This window comes from Pan troglodytes, chromosome X (assembly GCF_028858775.2).
Source record: "Pan troglodytes isolate AG18354 chromosome X, NHGRI_mPanTro3-v2.0_pri, whole genome shotgun sequence".
In the NCBI taxonomy this organism is placed as follows: domain Eukaryota; kingdom Metazoa; phylum Chordata; class Mammalia; order Primates; family Hominidae; genus Pan; species Pan troglodytes.
The window spans coordinates 122,196,413-122,215,684 of record NC_072421.2 but is presented as its reverse complement, the minus strand read 5'-3'; the positions used below and the strand labels follow the sequence as shown (position 1 = coordinate 122,215,684).

Below are 19,272 nucleotides of genomic sequence, written 5' to 3'. Positions count from 1 at the left end.
ACTCTGCCTTTTACCAATTGTGTAACCTGATGAAATGTATCTAATCCTATTATCTGATCCACAGCCTCCTCACCTATGAAATGCAGATAATATCATCTACCTTATAGGATTATGGTGAGGATTCAGTGAGAAAAAGCACATAAAGTACTTTAGCAGAGTACCTGGCACATAATAGATGTTCAGTAAGTGGACAATGATGTTGCCATTATCATTAACAGCAATTATCTTTAAATTATTAGTATAATTATTAATAGTAATTCTTTCATGACTAAAATATCTCACAAGAAGACATGAAATGTGAATCAACTATTTCTTTGATTTATTTATTTTAGATTATGTGAAAATGAAATGAGCGCATATAGTTGTTTTTACATTCAACAAGCCAAGAAATATTTGCCCGCAAATAGAACACTTACCTTAGACTACCCAACCTTTGTTCCTTCTGCATAGTGATTCAAGACCCATTTAGAAGAAGCAAAGGCATCATACAAATCAATATGTATTCATCGAATACCTCTGAAGTAAGAGACAATGTACCTAGAAATTAAGACTGTTTCCTGTCCTCAAGGAATATGCAATCCAGAGATAGTTGACCAGATAGGGCAGATATTGCTTCTGAATAAAAGAGGAGAAGGGATGATAACCACTGAAAGGTTTAAAAAGGATCTGCCGGCTGGGCATGGTGGCTCACGCCTGTAATCCCAGCACTTTGGGAGGCCGAAGCAGGCAGATCACCTGAGGGTGGGAGTTCGAGAACAGCCTGACCAACATGGAGAAACCCCATCTCCACCAAAAATACAAAATTAGCCGGGCATGGTGCCACATGCCTGTAATCCCAGCTACTGGGGAGGCTGAGGCAGGAGAATTGCTTGAACCCAGGAGGCGGAGGTTGCAGTGAGCCGAGATCACGCCATTACACTCCAGCCTGGGCAACAAGAGCAAAACTCCATCTCAAAAAAAAAAAATTTTTTTCGCAAATCACGATAGTAACGATCTAGACTACAGAGTATTTCTATTTGAGAATATATTATAGAACTAAGACTTAAGCCTAGGAAAATTAAAGCTTAGATAGGTATCCAGAAATTCATTTAAAAGCTCTTAAAATTATGAACGATGTGGACGGAGCATAGAATTTTTATCAACACTTGGCATCCGAGGTTTAGAAGCAATATGTGGACAGAGGTGGCTTAGTATTTGGAAGAAAGAATCACAGGGCAAATAAAATGAAATTCTCCTTTATATAGTTGTTAGTAGAGATGTTGAGGTTGATATCTTTGCCAGTAATGACTCTTTTCCACAAAACAACTCTAAGTATTCTTGTTAGAGAAGAAAATGGGGCTGACCCAGCATGGCATTTTCTTGTGTTTTTTGGAGGCGTGAGAATAAATACCTATGAATAGCCATTTCAGCAAAAGTGATATACAAATGCCAAAAAGCATATGAAAAGATGTTCAAGGGCGGGTGCGGTATCTCACGCCTGTCATCCCAACACTTTGGGAGGCCGAGGTGGGCAGATCACTTGAGGTCAGGAGTTCAAGACCACCCTGGCCAACATGGTGAAACCCCGTCTCTACTAAAAATACAAAAATTAGCTGGGCATGGTGGCAAGCGCCTGTAGTCCCAGCTACTCAGGAGTCTGAAGCAGGAGAATCACCTGAACCTGGGAGGCAGAGGTTGCAGTGAACCGAGATTGTGCCACTGCACTCCAGCCTGGGTGACAGAACAAAACTCTGTCTCCAAAAAAAAAAAAAAAAGAAAAAAAAGAAAAGAAAAGATGTTCAAAATCCCTATTCATCAGAGACATGCAAATCAAAACCACAATGAGATATCACCTCACACCCATGAGAATCATTACTATTAAAAAAAAGAAGAAGAAGGAAAATTACAAGTATTGGTGAGGATGTGGAGAAATTGGAACCCTTGTACATGGTTGGTGGCGTTGTAAAGTAGAAACCGCTATGGAAAACAGTATGGAAGTTCCTCCGAAAAGTAAAAATAGAACTACTGTATGATCCAGCAATCCTACTTCTAGGTATTTATCCAAAAGAAATGAAAGCGGATCTCAAAGAGATATTTGCACACCTTCTATGTTTACAGAAGCACTATTCACAATAGCCAACAGGTGGAAGCAACCTAAGTGTCCATCAGTGGACGAATAGATAAACAAAATATGGTACATACATACAAAAGAATATTATTTGGCCTAAAAATGAGGGAAATCCTGTCAAATGCTACAACATGGATGAACTTGGAGGACATTATGTTAAGTGAAATAAATCACAGAAACACAAATACTGTATGATTCCCCTTATATGAAGTATGTAAAGTAGTCAAAATCATAGAAACAAATAGGAGAATGGTGGTTGCTTGGAAGAGGATGGAAAGAATAATTGTTTAATGGGGATATAGTGTTTCAGATTTGCAAGGTGTAAAAGTTCCAGAGATCTGTTCTATAACCATGTCAATAATACTTAACATTACTGAACTATACACTAAAAAAATTCAACATGCGAAATTTTATGCCATATGCTTTTTATCACAATAAAAATTCATTTTATAATTTGTTCTTTTAAAAAAATACCTAAATTCTACTATGCTATCCAAATATGGTTTGGTCCTATTAACTTCTAGTCTTCTTGTTTTTAAAAACCCAACCTCAGCTTCTACTGGAAGCAAGTTGAATTCCTTCTTCTGGGTACAAAAATGAGTCAGATGCTTATAGCTAAGGGAATATAGGTATAGATATGCGTCTCATAAGAATGTTTACAAGATGTAAAAGAAAAAAATCATTGGTTATTTATGCATCTGTTGTTAGAAAGTCATAGATTTCTATTTCCTATAGAATTTTAAGTGCCACATTAAATCACATTATTTAGTGCTAGCAGATACCCTCAGAATTATGTAGTATGAGGGGTTTAAAAATAGAGAGCACATTTTCCCCTTTTTTATAGATGATTTTAAAATCCTTACAGGGGCATTTATTATATTCCCATTTACCACCACTGGGTCTCATCATTCTTGAAGATTTTTTTTTTTAATTTCTTTATATGCCCATTTCCTTTTGGTAATATCTTGCCTTTCCTTTTTAAATTTGAACTTGAATATTAAAACAGATGCAAAGAAGAGTACTACTTACACATAAACTCTTGAACTGCATTTTTATCATTTGCTCTGTGGAAAAAAACCCAATTGTATGAAATTGATAGCAACATTTTAGTATATCCTCAGGTCCCCAGGGAAAAGCAATGTGCTTAGACAGATGATCTGATTTTATGAGCACATAGCTAACATCTAGCACTGAGCATTTGTCTTCCTGCTCCTGCTTCTTTCAGGGACTATGAAAACACATTTAGGCACTAGTTTGACTTTCCAACAATGGACTGCAAAGCCTATGACAAAACACGTCATTTGCATTGCTCTTTTTCATGGTTCACAACAAAGTATAGATCACTTTCAGCATAGAATCTTAATCTGAGTTTGTTAATAAGAAAACAAGAACCTTAGTACATGAACTCATTTTATTATCTACCCTCATTGAGAACCGTGATTTGGATTCCACGCAAATAAAAATTAGTTTAAATGTTGTTCTGCTGCAACCGTTGAATTTATTCATTATGCTGTAATATTTTACTTATGAAACTGCATTTGGAAATCCTTTGGTGTACATCAGGATGAAATTACAGGGCTCAGGGATATTGATTATTCTTGTAATTGCCGTCATAATAGCCAACAATTCTCTGTCTTTTTTTTTCCTTCCTTCCACCTCTTAATATTGTACCAAACCAAATCAATATCCAACATATTGGAACACTTACATTGTCTCAAAAATCCAATTATTCTCCTTCATAAATATGCAAAAGATTGAAGATTTTATCTCCAAACATGAAGTAAAGGAACCTCATTCTGCTGGGTTTCTCCTTTGTCCCACAGGACCATATGAGAGTGTTGCTGCATCGAATCCATAATATGTGACATTTTGTCACCTCCAAAGTAACCACAGGGCAGGAGTGGGGAGGTAGGGAGGCTACATCCCTACGCTGCCTGTATAGTGCTACACTTCTTGCTCACTAGTAAATGAAATGGTCAAAGGGGAAAAAAACAGTCTGGGAGAGTTAAGCAGACATTAAAAAAGAAATTCATCTTTTTATGGTGCGGAGGAGGTTATTTATTTAAAAGCCTTAAAGTAACAGCACAATCAAATGAAAAGAGGACAACTAAGAGTCACTTATTCATTAAAATATACTTAATCTTATTATTATTTTTATATTGTTTCTTCCTTCTGGGGATAAATTAGGTGCCTTTAGAAGCAGTAGTAACTCTTTTAGGTTTTCATCAACTAAAGGGTAGTTTCTTTGTAATGCTTACCCATTCATCCAAAATAGTTAAGACAGTCTTTAAAATTTACTAGAAGAACATTTGACATACAGAAGAATAGATGTGTATTATGTAGTACTGTTTGAACAGATAGTATTTGTTGGGCCCAGGTCAGTTAACCCAGATGATTAGAACCTGATGCTAATCTGGTGAAGACTGTGGTTGTCAAGTAGCATGGGGTAATGTAAATACACTATTTTGGAAGCCCCAGATTTCAGTTTCATCCATGCCTATTAGCTGGCTATGTTATTTTTAAGTAAGAAAGTTTCATTCTCTTGGCCTCAGTTTCCCTAACGTCAAAATGAGAGGGATGGGCTACTAGATGATTTCTGCGGGTCCCTTCCAACTCTGTGATTCTGTAGCCATCATTCTCACATTCTTGTTATTAGTCAGAAAAGGAACGTAATAGTGTGGCTCAGTTAAACATCATCCTCATGCCAAATTCAACACAAAGCATACTTATTCTATGCCTCAACAGGCCTGTATTCCCATCACAAACAACTCACTATGTTATAGTATATTGTTTAAGAGCAGTGGCTCTGCAGCCAGACTGCCTGGGTTTGAAACTCAGTTTAATCAATTACTAGCTGTGGGGCCATGGAAAAGTGACTTAACCTCTCTGTGCTTAGATCGTCTCATCTGTAAAATAGAGATATCGACTGTAATAAAGTTGTTATGAAGATTAAATAATATAATACTTTGTGAAGTATTTAGAGCAATGCCTGTCAAAAATAATCACTCAAATGTTATCTCTTACTAACATTATTATAATAATTACTATTATCACCGCTCTACTCCTACTAAACCTCTTTGGGTCTCAGTTCAGTCATCTAGAAGATTAGGATAATAGTATCAGCTTCACAGACATATAAGGATCAAAATTGGAGACAAAGTGCCTAACTTGGAGCCTGGCCCATCTAGGCGCTCAATAAATCACGTTAACTTAAATGGAACCAACTATTCCTGTGGTTGGTGTTATCCTGTAAATGTTTTCCACTCCCTAATACTCATGAATCTTTTTTTTTATCTTAGTTACAAAATCAATACAAGCTCAAGGCAGAACAGTTCAGAAAATACCCCTACCATACAAAGGTAACATAAATTATTATTTTCCTTGAACATATGTACTTTTTTTCCTTTAAAAATTGAATAATGTTGCCCATACTCTTTTGAAGCCTGCCTTTTTTTGCTTGGTAATATCTGTAAACACTTTTCCCAGTGAATAGACAGTCATTTGCCACACAATTTGTAATGATTGTGTAGTACTATATTATGTGTTTATAAAATAATTTACTTAATGAAATAGCAATTACTGGGCATTTAGATGTTTATTTTTTGCTATTATAAATAACATTGCAATGAATGGCTTCTTATATGCATTGTCATACACATCATTTCCTGAGGAAAAATTCCTATAGCCATAATTATTGCATCAAAGAATAGGCATTTTTAAAGTCATTTGATACATAATGCCAAATTGCCCTCCAGAAAGACCTGTGAATCTGTACTCCCCTCAGCAACCCAGTCCTTTAAAAAAATTTTAACCTCATGATACTGAAGCAAAATTCTCTGTTGTGGGTATTTTCCATTAACATTCATATAGGGTTTTTTTAATCCCTTTAAATACATATGCTTTTGTTCTTTAAATATGGAAGCTAGAAGTCAGTCTTAAAATAATGTTGGTAATTTATGCATTTGTGCACACATTACATGTACAAGGTGATGTTGGCTTTATGCTTAGTGAAATTTTTTGTTGTACATTAAAATGTAGCACTCGAATGTGTTTTGTTATTTTACTGCCCCAGGTAATACGGTAGACTGCTTAAGATTAAAGACTTTGGTCAAGGTGATGAATATGCTAATTATCCTGATCTGCTCACTCTACATGTATATGTATTGAAACAACACTATGTGATGCTGGTAGGCTGGGGGAAGTCCCCAAATGCTGACGGGATCTTGGCCACAGCTGATGTCCAGGCTCTTGACACTGTTGCAAGAATGAACTCAAAGACAAGTTGGAAAATAGTGGAAGTATGGACATTTATTGCAAAGGGAAATGTACACACTCAAGAAAAGGGAGTATAAGTGTACTCAAGAGAGAATCACCCACAAGGGGGTTTGGAGCTGCTACCTTTTGGGGTTTGTTTATTCAAGGGGTAGAATATTCATGAAAATTCCTGTAAAAAGGTGGAGATTTATCGGAACTGTGGTGCCACCCATTTTTACACCAAACATGGGTATTTCTGGAACTGTCATGGTGCTGGTGGGTTGCGTGATTTAGTATGTTAATGAGGATATAATGAAGTCCGAGGTGAAACCTAGGTCAAATCCCGCACCACGTTGGGTCCAGTCAGTCTTAGACAGCTTGGTTCAAATCCTATTATTCAGGGTCTTAATAGCCCATAGCCTCTAATCATGTGAAACTGCTGCCTGGAATTTTTTTATTCTCCTGCAACCACACTATATTATTCCTGTCTCATATGTACCCCATAAATATGCACAATTGTTATATATGTCAATTAAAGATAAAAAAGAAAAGAAAAAAGTTTATAAAAAATGATTGGCCGGGCACAGTGGCTCATGCCTGTAATCCTAGCACTTTAGGAGGCTGAGGTAGGCGGATTGCCTGAGCTCAGGAGTTCAAGACCAGCCTGGGCAACATGGTGAAACCCCGTCTCTATTAAAATACAAAAAATTAGCCAGGCAGGGCGGCAGCCTGTGGTCTCAGCTACTTGGGAGGCTGAGGCAGGAGAATTGCTTGAACCCAGGAGGTGGAAGTTACAGTGAGCTGGAGTTACAGGCTGGAGTGCAGTGAGATCTGGAAGTTACAGGCTGGAGTGCAGTGAATGAGATCGTGCCACTGCACTACAGCCTGGGTGACAGCGAGACTCCATCTCAAAAAAAAAAAAAAAAAAAAAAAAGATTAAGGACTTTGGAACCCCAAATGACCTAGATTCTGATTCTGGCTCTGTCCTTCACTTGCTAGGTGAGTTTGGGCAAGTTGTTTAACCTCTTTTGGTCTCCATTTCTATAAATGCACAATGAGAATAATATAGACTATTTCATAAGAGTAAAGAGCAAAAGAGATACTAATGAGTGTTCAGCACAACACTTGGCACTTAGCAAGTATAAAAGTACTTTTATTTATTTGTTGTATAAGTATAAAAGAAGTATATGCAATTTTATTTATTTATTTATTTGTTTTTGGCAACTCCTTCCATGTGAATACATTACTACTGTTTACAAAATGCCCATATTACAATAGTCATGAACACTCAACAATCATTCTTTAGTAATTCAAACATGACAGTAGCATGACTCCATTTGCATGAAGTTCTACAAGAGGCAAAACAAATGTATGGTGGCAAAAAAATGCAGAATAGTGGTTTTCTCTGGGAATAGAAATAGGGATTTACCTAGAAAAGACAGAAGAGAACTTCTTGTCTTGATGGGAAAGTTATACATCTTGATAGGGGTTTGGGTTGCATAGGTGACAGCATTTGTCAAATCTCAGCAAATGTGCACATAAAACTGCACATTTTATTGTGCATAAATTTTACATTAAAATTTGTAAAACTATCAAACTAGCTAATAATATGTGAGTTAAAATATATGAAGGGAAGTGTACTGATGTATGCAACATACTTCAAAATGCTTAAAAACTAAAAACTGGCCGGGCACAGCGGCTCACGCCTGTAATCCCAGCACTTTGGGAGGCTAGGCGGGCGGATCACTAGGTCAAGAGATGGATACCATCCTGGCCGACATGGTGAAACCCCATCTCTACTAAAAATACAAAAAGTAGCTGGGCGTGGTGGTGCGCACTGTAGTCCCAGCTACTCAGGAGGCTGAGGTTAGAAGAATTACTTGAACCTGGGAGACGGAGGTTGCAGTGAGCCGAGATCACGCCATTGCACTCCATCCTGGTGACAGAGCGAGATTCCATCTCAAAACAAAACCAAACAAACAGAAACAGAAACAAAACAAAACAAAAAACTAAAAACTGACAGATGGAGAGAAGAATGGATAAATGAATAAGTATGTGACAAAGTGAGTTCAGTCAAATGCTAACTGTGGAATCTAGTTAGTATGTGGTTGTTTATTATAAAATTCTTTCAACTTGGCTGTATATTTGATAATTTTTATAATAAAATGTTGAATGAAAATATGACTGTGAAGCTAGTCTCTAAAGTTTGGTAGTGAGGATAATCTCAAACACTGGTGTCTAGGCCATTCTAATGATCAAAATGCCTAATGATGCATCTCTGTTTTTGAATCAACTCTTGATGATCATATTTAATGAAAGGGAAGGGTGTAGTGTGTAACACCAAATGTGGAATGTTAGCACTCACTAGCCAGCAAATCGGGGAACACAAGGCCTGTTTCTTAAAGGTCTAGATGAAAAAAGAAAAAAAAAAAAAGACAAAGAAAAGAGAGAGAACAACAAGGGCAATTTACAATTATCTCCTAGGTATATGAAAATGTTGCTGAGCTCCATCCAGTTCTCTTGAGCTTGGCTATAGCATGATTGTTTGAAATTAATGGAGTTTGTGTTTTTGTAGCAACTGGCTTTGGTTTTTATAGCCCAAACTCGTGTTTCCTTTTCACAGGCATTTCCTGTTCAAACATGGATCTGGTTCCTCTGCGATCTTCAGTGCAGCCAGTCAGAACTACCCTCTGACATCCAATACCGTGTACTCGCCCCCTCCCAGGCCTCTTCCTCGAAGCACCTTTTCCCGACCTGCCTTTACGTTTAACAAACCTTACAGGTGCTGCAACTGGAAGTGCACAGCATTGAGCGCCACTGCAATCACAGTGACTTTGGCCTTGTTACTAGCCTATGTGATTGGTAAGTCCTTTTTGTCATGCCTCAGTTTTGTTCTTAATCAAAGTCTTGTTTTGCTTGTGGTGGGAATGGGGGGTTTTTCTCTCGATTCTGGCATGTACACATTTGGACCTAGGCTTAGTATTATAACAAATTGATTTTCTTCTTTTCTTTTTCTTCCTAACCTTAAATACTGCTGAGGAGAGTAAGGAATGCTCTTTGAGAAGAAATATTTATACTACTAACACAGTCTTATTGATCGCAATTACTGTAGTTAACCATTTTCCCTTCAATTAAAAGGTTGTTATGGTTTTCCCATTAGAAGTCATAAGTACCAATCTACAATAGCTTCTTAAATTACAGTTAAACAATAATACTGCTATGGAATTTTCAGGTAGCAATTTCATTAAAGCCCCAGTTATTTGGAAGCTATCAGAAAAATCAGTACATAATTTCTTCCCAAGAATTCAGATTTTTACACTGTGACCAAAAAATGTATTCTTATTTCACTAGGTAAATGTCTGCAAAATTGTTTAGTTACTATGTCTTGAAAAGTAAAGCAGAGAGCAGTTATAAGGTGCTCTTTCCACTTTTAGGAAAAATGTTGTTGTTCTTGAGTCACCCTGATTAAAGTCACCCTCATTTGGTAGCAAATTGTATTGATTTTTCTGGATGTCATTTTATTGTGACTGAATATTAATTTACTTTCTTGAGTGGTTCTGCAGTCTAAAATGTAAACTGACTTAAGAAATGTGTGTATTTTGTGGCAGCACTATTCCTAGAAGGAATAGAATGTCATTGTAGAAAACAAAGTCTATCCAAGTATATCCCTAGTAAATTATTTTCAGGTTTACCCCAGTTACCTATTTGAAGCAGATTTACCCACTAAGAGACAATGAATATGATTTTGAGTGGCAGATAAAAAGAGACTTAGACTTTCTTTAAGTAATAAAGTACATTTGGTTGATTCCCATTTATCTAAAATGAGAATAATCTAAAAGTTCACATAATGAGTTTGTGCGGGCATCGTAGACCAGTGGATGGTAAGTAAATAAACGGCTATATTTTGTAGGGAGGTCACTGATGATGTAAACAGTATAGGATCATAGCCTGCCCTGATGTTCATGATTCTCTCTTTCATATTTTCATCACACAAGCTGAATATATTTGAACAATGCTTCTATTTAACATGGATTATATTACCCTATAATATCAAAACTGTGTCTTTTGTCTCAGACATTTCAGGATAACCCAACATGTGTGTTTATTTGGTTTGTGGTGACCTGTAATGAGAAATACTGCTGAAGGAATGGAGGCGAAGGATGAGAAAGTTCTACAACTCAAACATGATTTTCATATATCATTAAAAACAAGGAATAATATAAAAAGTTTAAATACATTAGAGTCCCTTTAAAATGGTCTTGCTCAATTGAGATAAACTTTTATATGGGTTATTTTCTATTAACTTTTACTGTATAGAGAGATAATGTTTTAGATACAAGGCCTAACCCTTGGTATAAACAAGCTCAAGCAATAGCAAGCTCTTTATTTAGGTTTATACCATGTTTAATACTAATTTTCTATTTAAATTTATTATTATGGCCACTCCCATATCAAAATTTTATTACATATTCTGAAACTTGTTTAATTCAGTTGTATATTTATTCATTTCATCAGCAAAAGTGGAACATTTCAGTTATTTCAAGGACTGTCTTTTTTAATAGAATAAACAATGGCATATCAATTTGGCATGGAAGTAAGACAGTATAGTTCAATAGTTATTAACACAGATTTTCCAGACCTCTGCCACTTATTAGGTATGTTTCCTTGGGCAAGTTACTTAACCTTTTCAGGTCTCCATTTCCTCATCTGTAAAACAGGCTTAAAATCGTACCTATAGCATAGGATTGTTATAAGAATTAAATGAGTTAATATAAGTAAAGCACATGGAGTAGTGCCTGAAATATAGTAAGTAGCCTATAAATGTTAAATATTATCATTAATATTACCATTGTTACCATCATAATTATTATTCACGATTAAAATTCACTAGTTCCCAGAATTAACAATTTTGTTCATGGCTGTATCTCAGCACCAGGAACAGTGCCTGGCACACGTAAGCCCTTTCAGTAAAAGTTTGTTGAAAAAAAATGAATTATGCTAAGCTCTTTCCTTGTATTAGCTCATTTAATTCTCACAACAATCCTTAAGGATAGGTATCAATACATATGTATTTTATAAATGGGGAAACTGAGGCTCAACAAAGTTAAGAGGCCACATAGAGGCCACTTTTGAGATTAAGAGGGTGCCTTGCTAAGAAATAAGGATGCTGAGCTTCAAGCCAGAGCAGACTGACTCTTGAGTGCTAGGCCTTGCTGCTCTTCTAGCACTGAAGTAAACTTTATAACTTGTTTACTTCTCAGTCTACTGAATAAATCCACCAGATATTTTTTCTTATTAAATTACAAATTCAATTAGATATACCAAGTCATCTATTCCCATGGTGAGTGCCACTAAGATTGGTTGATTGGTAAGCAATATTTGTTGAAATCATTTACTGGGAGATTTTTTAGATGCAGAAATATCAGGCTAAATGCTGGCACAGTAATTTGAGTGGGTTCAATATGAGAAGATGTTTATGGCAAACACTGGAACTTTGCTGCTGGTTCTGTCATGAACTGGACATTATGTGAGTGGATAAGTCAGTAAAAATCTCTCTTGATTTATCCCATCTGTGCCATATTGGTGACCACCTCAGAAGGATAGAGTAAAAATTCATAAATAGGCATTCAGGTGAAAGATGGCACATAAGAGCTGTAATATACAAGATGATTTTTAAATGGCTTTCTGTGGTTGAAATAAAAAAGTATTATATTTCAAAATATGAAACCATTTCATTCTCGACTATTGCTGAGTCTGTAAGTCATCATTTTTTTCAATCCCCATTTGCAGTTGCTGTATAACCCAAGTAAAATCTTTCACTGAAACTACTTGCTGCTTCTGTTTCCCGTGCAAATTCCTTTCTGCTATTTCATTTTCCTCTATTATCCATTATACATAACCTTTAGATACTAATGGCTGTATGCTGTGCTGCCCTCAATCCACTAGGGGAAATCGCATCGATATCAATGGGACATCAATAGTCATTCTGTGCATTATAGCTCTGTAAGTGGTCATTGGAAAGCAGTGGAAATCCAGCAAGTGAAAAGCCAGAGCTGGGTTGTTCAGCCAACCAGTCCTATCTCCACACCTACCCACTATACCTTTTGGATCAGGGAAAAAAATCATTCCTTTGAATAAGTTTTGAGTTCAAAAAAGTTGGTGAAGAGAGGCATGGAAAAATACTGATTATATGAAGATAGCATGGAATGGCTATTGTCATCACTTCCTCATAAATCTGTAATATTTTCCATCTGAATCAAAAAGTATGTCCTTATGCTTCATCTTTTCTGATATTTTGGCATCAGTGATGTATCAGTGCCAGTCAGAAGCACATTTGCTTGAATTTACAAATAAGCCATATGAAGTAGTAGTCAGGAAGACAGATGACCATATGCAAGGTGTCAAGAGAAGGCGAGGTTAAGGTACTTCATCAGTGGTTGTGAAGGGCACAAACACAGCTTCTCTGGCAATCTTTGATGTTTTGATCAAGTTTCTTCACAGTCAGCAGATTGTATAAGAGGCTACAGAATCTCACATGCATAGAAACTCACATGAATACATTGTGCCTGGGGTCAAGTGCGCTGTTACATTGAATGAGCTGAAGAGTAGGGGTTTCTGGCTCTCGTACCCATTATCATTAGTTAATGACATGGATGATCCTTTTCCTTTGCCATGAGATTAGTAGCAATCCATACCACCTTCAGGGGATACAGGTAGTGTTCCAACTGTGCAGATGAAATAATTTCAGTCCATAAATCTTGTCATGACATACTATATAGCCTACATGTAGAAAGCTGACCACAATGGATATTAACAATATAGAACTAGAAGAGATAGAGTTTTGTACCCAGTTCTCTGATCCAAAGGTTAGAGATGAAACTATTCAAGAGGGCAAAGGGCCTTCTTCATGTTGCTCTCTGCAGCAAAATTCAATAACATAGATTCAAGTGCTTTTTTTGCCTCTTTGCACTGGCCCAAATTGCCCTATTTTGGGGGTTTACTACAGTGGAGTAAAAGAGTGCTGAAAATAATAGAATGAAAGGAGTGGTGTGTGTTCATTTTTTCCCCCTCAAAAAGAAAGTGCAAATACCTCACTATACAGGGAAGAAATAAAGTGGACTGTGGCATGTTCTGACTTTGGAAAATTCAAGAATTTAGATTTTTTTTAACAGAGAGGATAGAAATGGAGTTTTTTCCCCATTAAATCTAAATATAAAAATGCTCCCTCACACAGTATTTGCTAAATGTAGATAAATATGCTTACCAAAGCCCAACTCTTTCACTTATAGTGCTAGCAACTTCATTAATCTTTCTGTGCCTACGTTTCCTCATCTATAAAATGGGAATGTTGATAATACTTTCTTCAAGGATTGTCTTTATAATTAAATGAGTTGAAGCTTGTAAAACACTCAGGACATTGCTTAGCACAGCTGAATAAAGATTAATGATAATTATTAGTGAAATAGAATTATTATGAAGATTATTTAGTTTGAGCTGGGGTAAGGGTAATGAGGATATAATTCATCCTAACATGAACTGCTTTTGTTTCCCTTCTTTCCAAAGTCATCTAAAACAATTTTTCAGACCATGAATGTCTGTCTCACAAGAATCCTCTAATGAGTTTGTTGTTTCCTTCTGCCTGGTCTGAAATAGCTGTCACTTTGCCTTTATTTTACTAATATCCCTCTTCTATGATGTTTTGACCCTTCAAATGGTTTTGTATTTTTATCTGAAGGCCATATCTAGGTTGAAACACGTTTTCATTAAAATGCATTACAGCTTATAACATTTAAGAAATGACTCAGCATAAAATGCTAAAAAGCATTTCACATTATCCTATAGACCATTATCAATCTTTTTGCTGTCATGCTTAATACTTATTACTTCTTCTAATTCACTCTTATAGACCCAATCATGATAATACTGACAGTTTTTATATTAGCATTGACTTTTCCTCCTATTCATGAATCTACCAGCCTTCTAGCAATGTCTCTAAGCAGGGATCTGGAAAATGGTGGTATGACTTCAGTCTAATTACAAATCTGCTATCCATGCATTTATCAGAACCTTTCTTTAAAAAAGATTTATAGACTCTTCTCACATCACCTTTTGGTATAATATATTCCATAAGTTTTATCCCCACCATGTTAAGTGGCACTCTTGCCTGTCATAAATAAAAGTATAAATCCAATCCAAATTAAACATACTAAAATGACATGATGAATCCATGTCAAATAAAACTAATTTCTAGAATCAGAGTTAGGTCCTGTTGCTCAGACTAAGGGCATCTTGGTGAAAGGCAAATACTGCACTTATTTTTTTTTCTTAGAACTCCAGAATGTATTTAAGACACAGAGTAAGAGAAATAATTTATTGGGTGAACAAGTAGTAGATACTAAATATATGTCTTGCATCAAGAGATTATTGTCTCAAGGAGAGGCAATCACTCTACTAAGTACTTCTCATACAGTACTTTCTTAGCCCGGCTAGGAAAATTAAAATGAGACTCCGTGAAATAGATAAAGATCTACTGGTAGGCATAATAAAGGGGGACTGGACAGGAGGTTAGTCATTTTGGAGTTTTGCATGCTTAAGATATTTTAGAACAGTAAGAATCAATCATGCAAACTCAGACCAAAAAAAAAATATCTCAAGAAATCTATGACTTCACAGTAAATAACTTGAATTCTATTTCATAAAGAAGAATTTTAGCTCCTGTTTAACTCAGTTTCTCTACACCCAAATTGTATATATAGTGCATACATAGATATGTGAATATTTTAGAGCCACATTGCATAAGTCGTTAAGCTATACTTACTCTGAAGTGAATAAGAATAAACTAAATTAGAGCAATGGCTTTTAAACAGATGGCAGGTTAACCCATTTTAAACTTCAGAAATATGACTAAATTTTTATCTAGAACAGCCAGAGTGGGGAGGGCCAGTATCACCAACAAAATAACTGATTTATCATAGTCAACACTAACAGGTGGCATCTTACAGGGTGGAGGCTTATCCATTTAGGGTTCAGCAATATTTGCTTCACAGAAAGGTTGAAAAGCATAATATGTTTTAATAAATACAAATATATTGCAATACCTGGGGAAGCAAAAAAGGAAAGATACAGAAAGGTGGCAGGAAATGAAGACGGTAAGCAGGAGCTGATTATGGAAGGCGTTTTAAGCCATGGTAAGGACCTTGAAATTTATTCCAAGAACAAATGGAGAGTTTTTGTGGTTTTTCATTAGGGCAAGACAATTATTTACTCAGACTTACATTTAGAAAAATCACCCTAATGGCAGTATTGAAGTTGGGTTTGGCAGGCAGGACGATGGGTTTGTAAAATTGAAAACATGGAGATAAATTAGAAGACTATAATAGTAATACAGATTAGTGATAGTGAGAGCATAAACTTCTGGTAATGGAGAAGGAGGAGATGGAATGGAGAAATATTTAAATGATAAAACTCACTTGACTTAGTGACTAATAAGATGTATCAGGAGAGAACGTTGTTATCTGGCTTAGGGACTGGGTAGATGGTGATGCTATTAGTCAAGATAGATAGCAAATGGAAGGAAGAGGCTTAAGGGTGAAAATGGACCTACAGGTAGAGATACCTAGAACATTATTAAATATTTGGTGCTGAAACTTTGGAGGTAACTACCTTTGAGGACACCAAAATCGTGGGAGTAGGAAGGAAAAAGGAGTATGAAGACTTGAACTCTGGGAAATACTGGTGTTCAAGAAGCCCAGGGAAAAGGAATCTGCTAAGCAGACTATGAAGAAACAACTAGAAAGATTGGAAGAAAACATTCTATGGTGAAGATAAAATAGTGGTTCTCAATGTGTGGTCTAGCAACCACTAGGAATTCCAAGACCTGTCAAAGCATCTATAAAGTAAAACTATTTTCATAATACCATAAAAGTGTTATTTATCTCTTTTACTGTAATTCTCTCAGGAGTGTACAGTGTAGTTTTTCAGAGACCACATGACATGTGAAATCACAAGAATTTGCATGCAAAAGTAGCTATGAGAGTCCACCTGTTTTTCGTTAAGCCAAACATGAAAGAGATCTTCAAAAATGTAAAACAATGCCACTATTCTCACTAATTTTTTGGGTTTTGCAAAATACTCTATAATTATTTATTACAAAATGTGTCATTTATGTTAAAATGTAATGGTATCTATATATTATTCAATAAATTAATAAATACTTAAAAATTATCCATTTTAATTTCTAATATAGATATAACTCATGTCACCAAAAGCTCTTTGGCATCTTCAGTAATTTTTAAGGGCAATAAAGAAGTACTAAGACTAAGTCATTTGTTCATGGAAGGCTAGATTCTTGTCTAGGTATGATCCCACAAAGTAGTCTTTCCTGGGTAGACTTACAAGCCCATTAACAAATTACACCAAAGTACAGATAGCATTTAAATAATAGCACTAGTTTGTATTGGATCCTCCATACAGGCAAGACCCACGTGGAATTTCAGATTACAGTGTAACTTCTCAGGAACACCTTCCTTGGGGCTCCTACTCCTCTCTATGGGACAGTAATGAACAAATTAAGAGGATCCAAGATGGCCCACTGTAATTTTCTACTCGTCAAAGCCTCATCAAAGCGTTGCCAGTCTAATTAACATAGACCTTATGTACTGTGTTGTAGTTAACTTCCAGGGTAATTGCTTAGTCAAGAGTTTCTAAGGAAGGGCCTCACAAATGTTTGATTATTGGGTTGGATGTGACAATGGGAAATTCTTAACAGGAAGAAAAGATATATGATCTGGCACTTTGAAAAGCACTCTTGCTTCTATTTCATTTAGCTCATATTAAAGGAGCTTTCCTGATCAAATGATCAGGGAACTGTAGGCTAGCATATATACATAGAATACCAGAGGAGGTGATTGAGCTCTCAGATAAACTAGCTGCGGCTCTGGTCAAAAATGAATAGAAATGTGATTTTTGACTGCAACCATTCTGTGCTACACAGACAAAGACTTCGCTCTTTGGTAGTCATAGGTTTCATTAAATCAAATAGCCCATTTTTCAACGGTCTTAATTCAGTTTTGCCCTTTGTTCACTTATGAATCTACATTTCCTTTGGTTTTGAACTTTAATTTTAATTAAGCATAGATATTAAATATGGCAAATAACAATAATGCAGTCTTTTATATATATCATATCCACAAATACTTTGCAGAATTAACTAATAAAATTATGGAGTTAAATGAAAATAATATTAAATAAAGAGAGCAGATAAAAGATTTTGGATTTTACTCATAACAAGCAGCTAAGCCAATACTAGTTGTACAATGCTTAAGAGAGAGAGGAGAGAGAGAGAGAGATACCAGCTGTCAAGAAACTAGGAACAAGTATATTGCACTATGAAAGAAAGTGGAAATTTTTGAAATGGAGTGGTTTTGTTAAAGATCATGTGCTACCTCCAGACATAGAAACCTATTGAACCCTAATCCTCTGAAGCTAACAAATAGTTCGCTGGTTTTTGTACCACCTAGCAGAGAGTCAAGAAGGTTTTCTTTTTAAATGTCTGATTGTAGTGGTAAATCTAGCCTCAATCAGTCCATAAGTAGTTGAAGAATCAGATGACTTTTGAACCTAGTTGAACTATTTGGCTCTTTGGAGGTGAAAGTTCTTATACCAGTGGGAAAATGTAAAGGACTGGAAATATTCAATGCTACTCCAGGCTATAATAGCACATGCTCCAATATTATCTCATAGAATGTTGTGGAGATAGCACTACTTAAGATTTACCAACATAGGAGACTGTGGGAGTATTGAAAGCCAGATGGTACAAATAGATCCTTTCTTTGTCATGCCTAAAACACAGCCTGTTCTAAGATTGTACAAAACCCAAACAAACCATTAGTATCTTTGGTTTCTTTTCCTGCCTCTGTATGTTTTTAGTTTGGTTTCTCTGAACAAATTCTGCCATTATATAACTTGGGTTAGCCATCATATAAATCTTTTTGCTGATAGGCAACAATCTAGTCTTTTGAATCAATGAACTATTAAATGTATAACCCATTAACTGGAAGGAAAAAAAATCCCTCAATTTTAAAAATAAGAGGTTCAATGGGCAATCACAGTTAAATAGACTTTCAAAAAATGAAGACTGTGGAGTCAAGTGGTAGGGACATATTTTGGCCTAAAAGAAGCATAATTCATTGTTAGCATGCATAGCAAATTAAAGAATATAGTTCTTTTTTTATAGGCAATTACAGTGCATATGTCTTTTGTGATTTGAGTAGGTAGGAAAGAAATAAAAATATTTGGATTACTCACTGACTGCCTCAGTAGCGTTCTCGCTAATGAGGCTGAGGTCATGGGTTCAGTTACTATTTCAATCTGTCAGTTCAGTTCTGTTCTGTTTCATTACCAAAACCCATAGTCTCAATCTCCCTTTGTGTTTCCCTCCCCAAATCAGGAACTTAGTCCTGTCTTCTACTCCCTAACAAAACCTGAATTCAGAATTGAATCTTAGGTCAAGAAGGTTTTACATAAAATGTCTTGTTTCTCTTTAAAAATAGATCTGTCATCCCTGGCCCTGCATTCTCCCATTTCCCCATGCATTTATTGAGTACCTACTATGTGTCAAGGATTATTTCAGTCTTTGTTGTGGCAAAAATAGTATGAGAACCATTAACTGGGGCTAAATAGGACCATGAACGCTCCAGTCCATCGAATACCCATCCTACCCTCTTCACTCTTTTATATTATCTGCCTTCCTTCTATGTAGATATCTAAGCCTGAAGCCACATAATAAAATAACTCACACTGAGGTATAAATGGCTATAACAAAGATAAGTGTATTATATCTCCGTTACGTAATTTGCACTTTATCAGGAGACAAAGTGTTAATTCTAAAAAAGTCTAGGTTCTGCAATTAG

At 35.9% G+C, this 19,272-nt stretch overlaps 1 protein-coding gene across 8 annotated transcripts in view; it reads left to right on the top strand.

The window, feature by feature from the left end:
* Positions 1–19,272, top strand: part of TENM1 (teneurin transmembrane protein 1) — an 824,537-nt gene that overhangs the window by 488,305 nt on the left and 316,960 nt on the right. For all 8 annotated transcript variants that reach the window (XM_016942761.3, XM_016942759.3, XM_063804361.1 and 5 more), the window contains one exon: positions 8,985–9,223. In XM_016942761.3, coding sequence (XP_016798250.1) covers positions 8,985–9,223 — 239 coding nt within the window. The remainder of the gene's footprint in view (positions 1–8,984; positions 9,224–19,272) is intronic.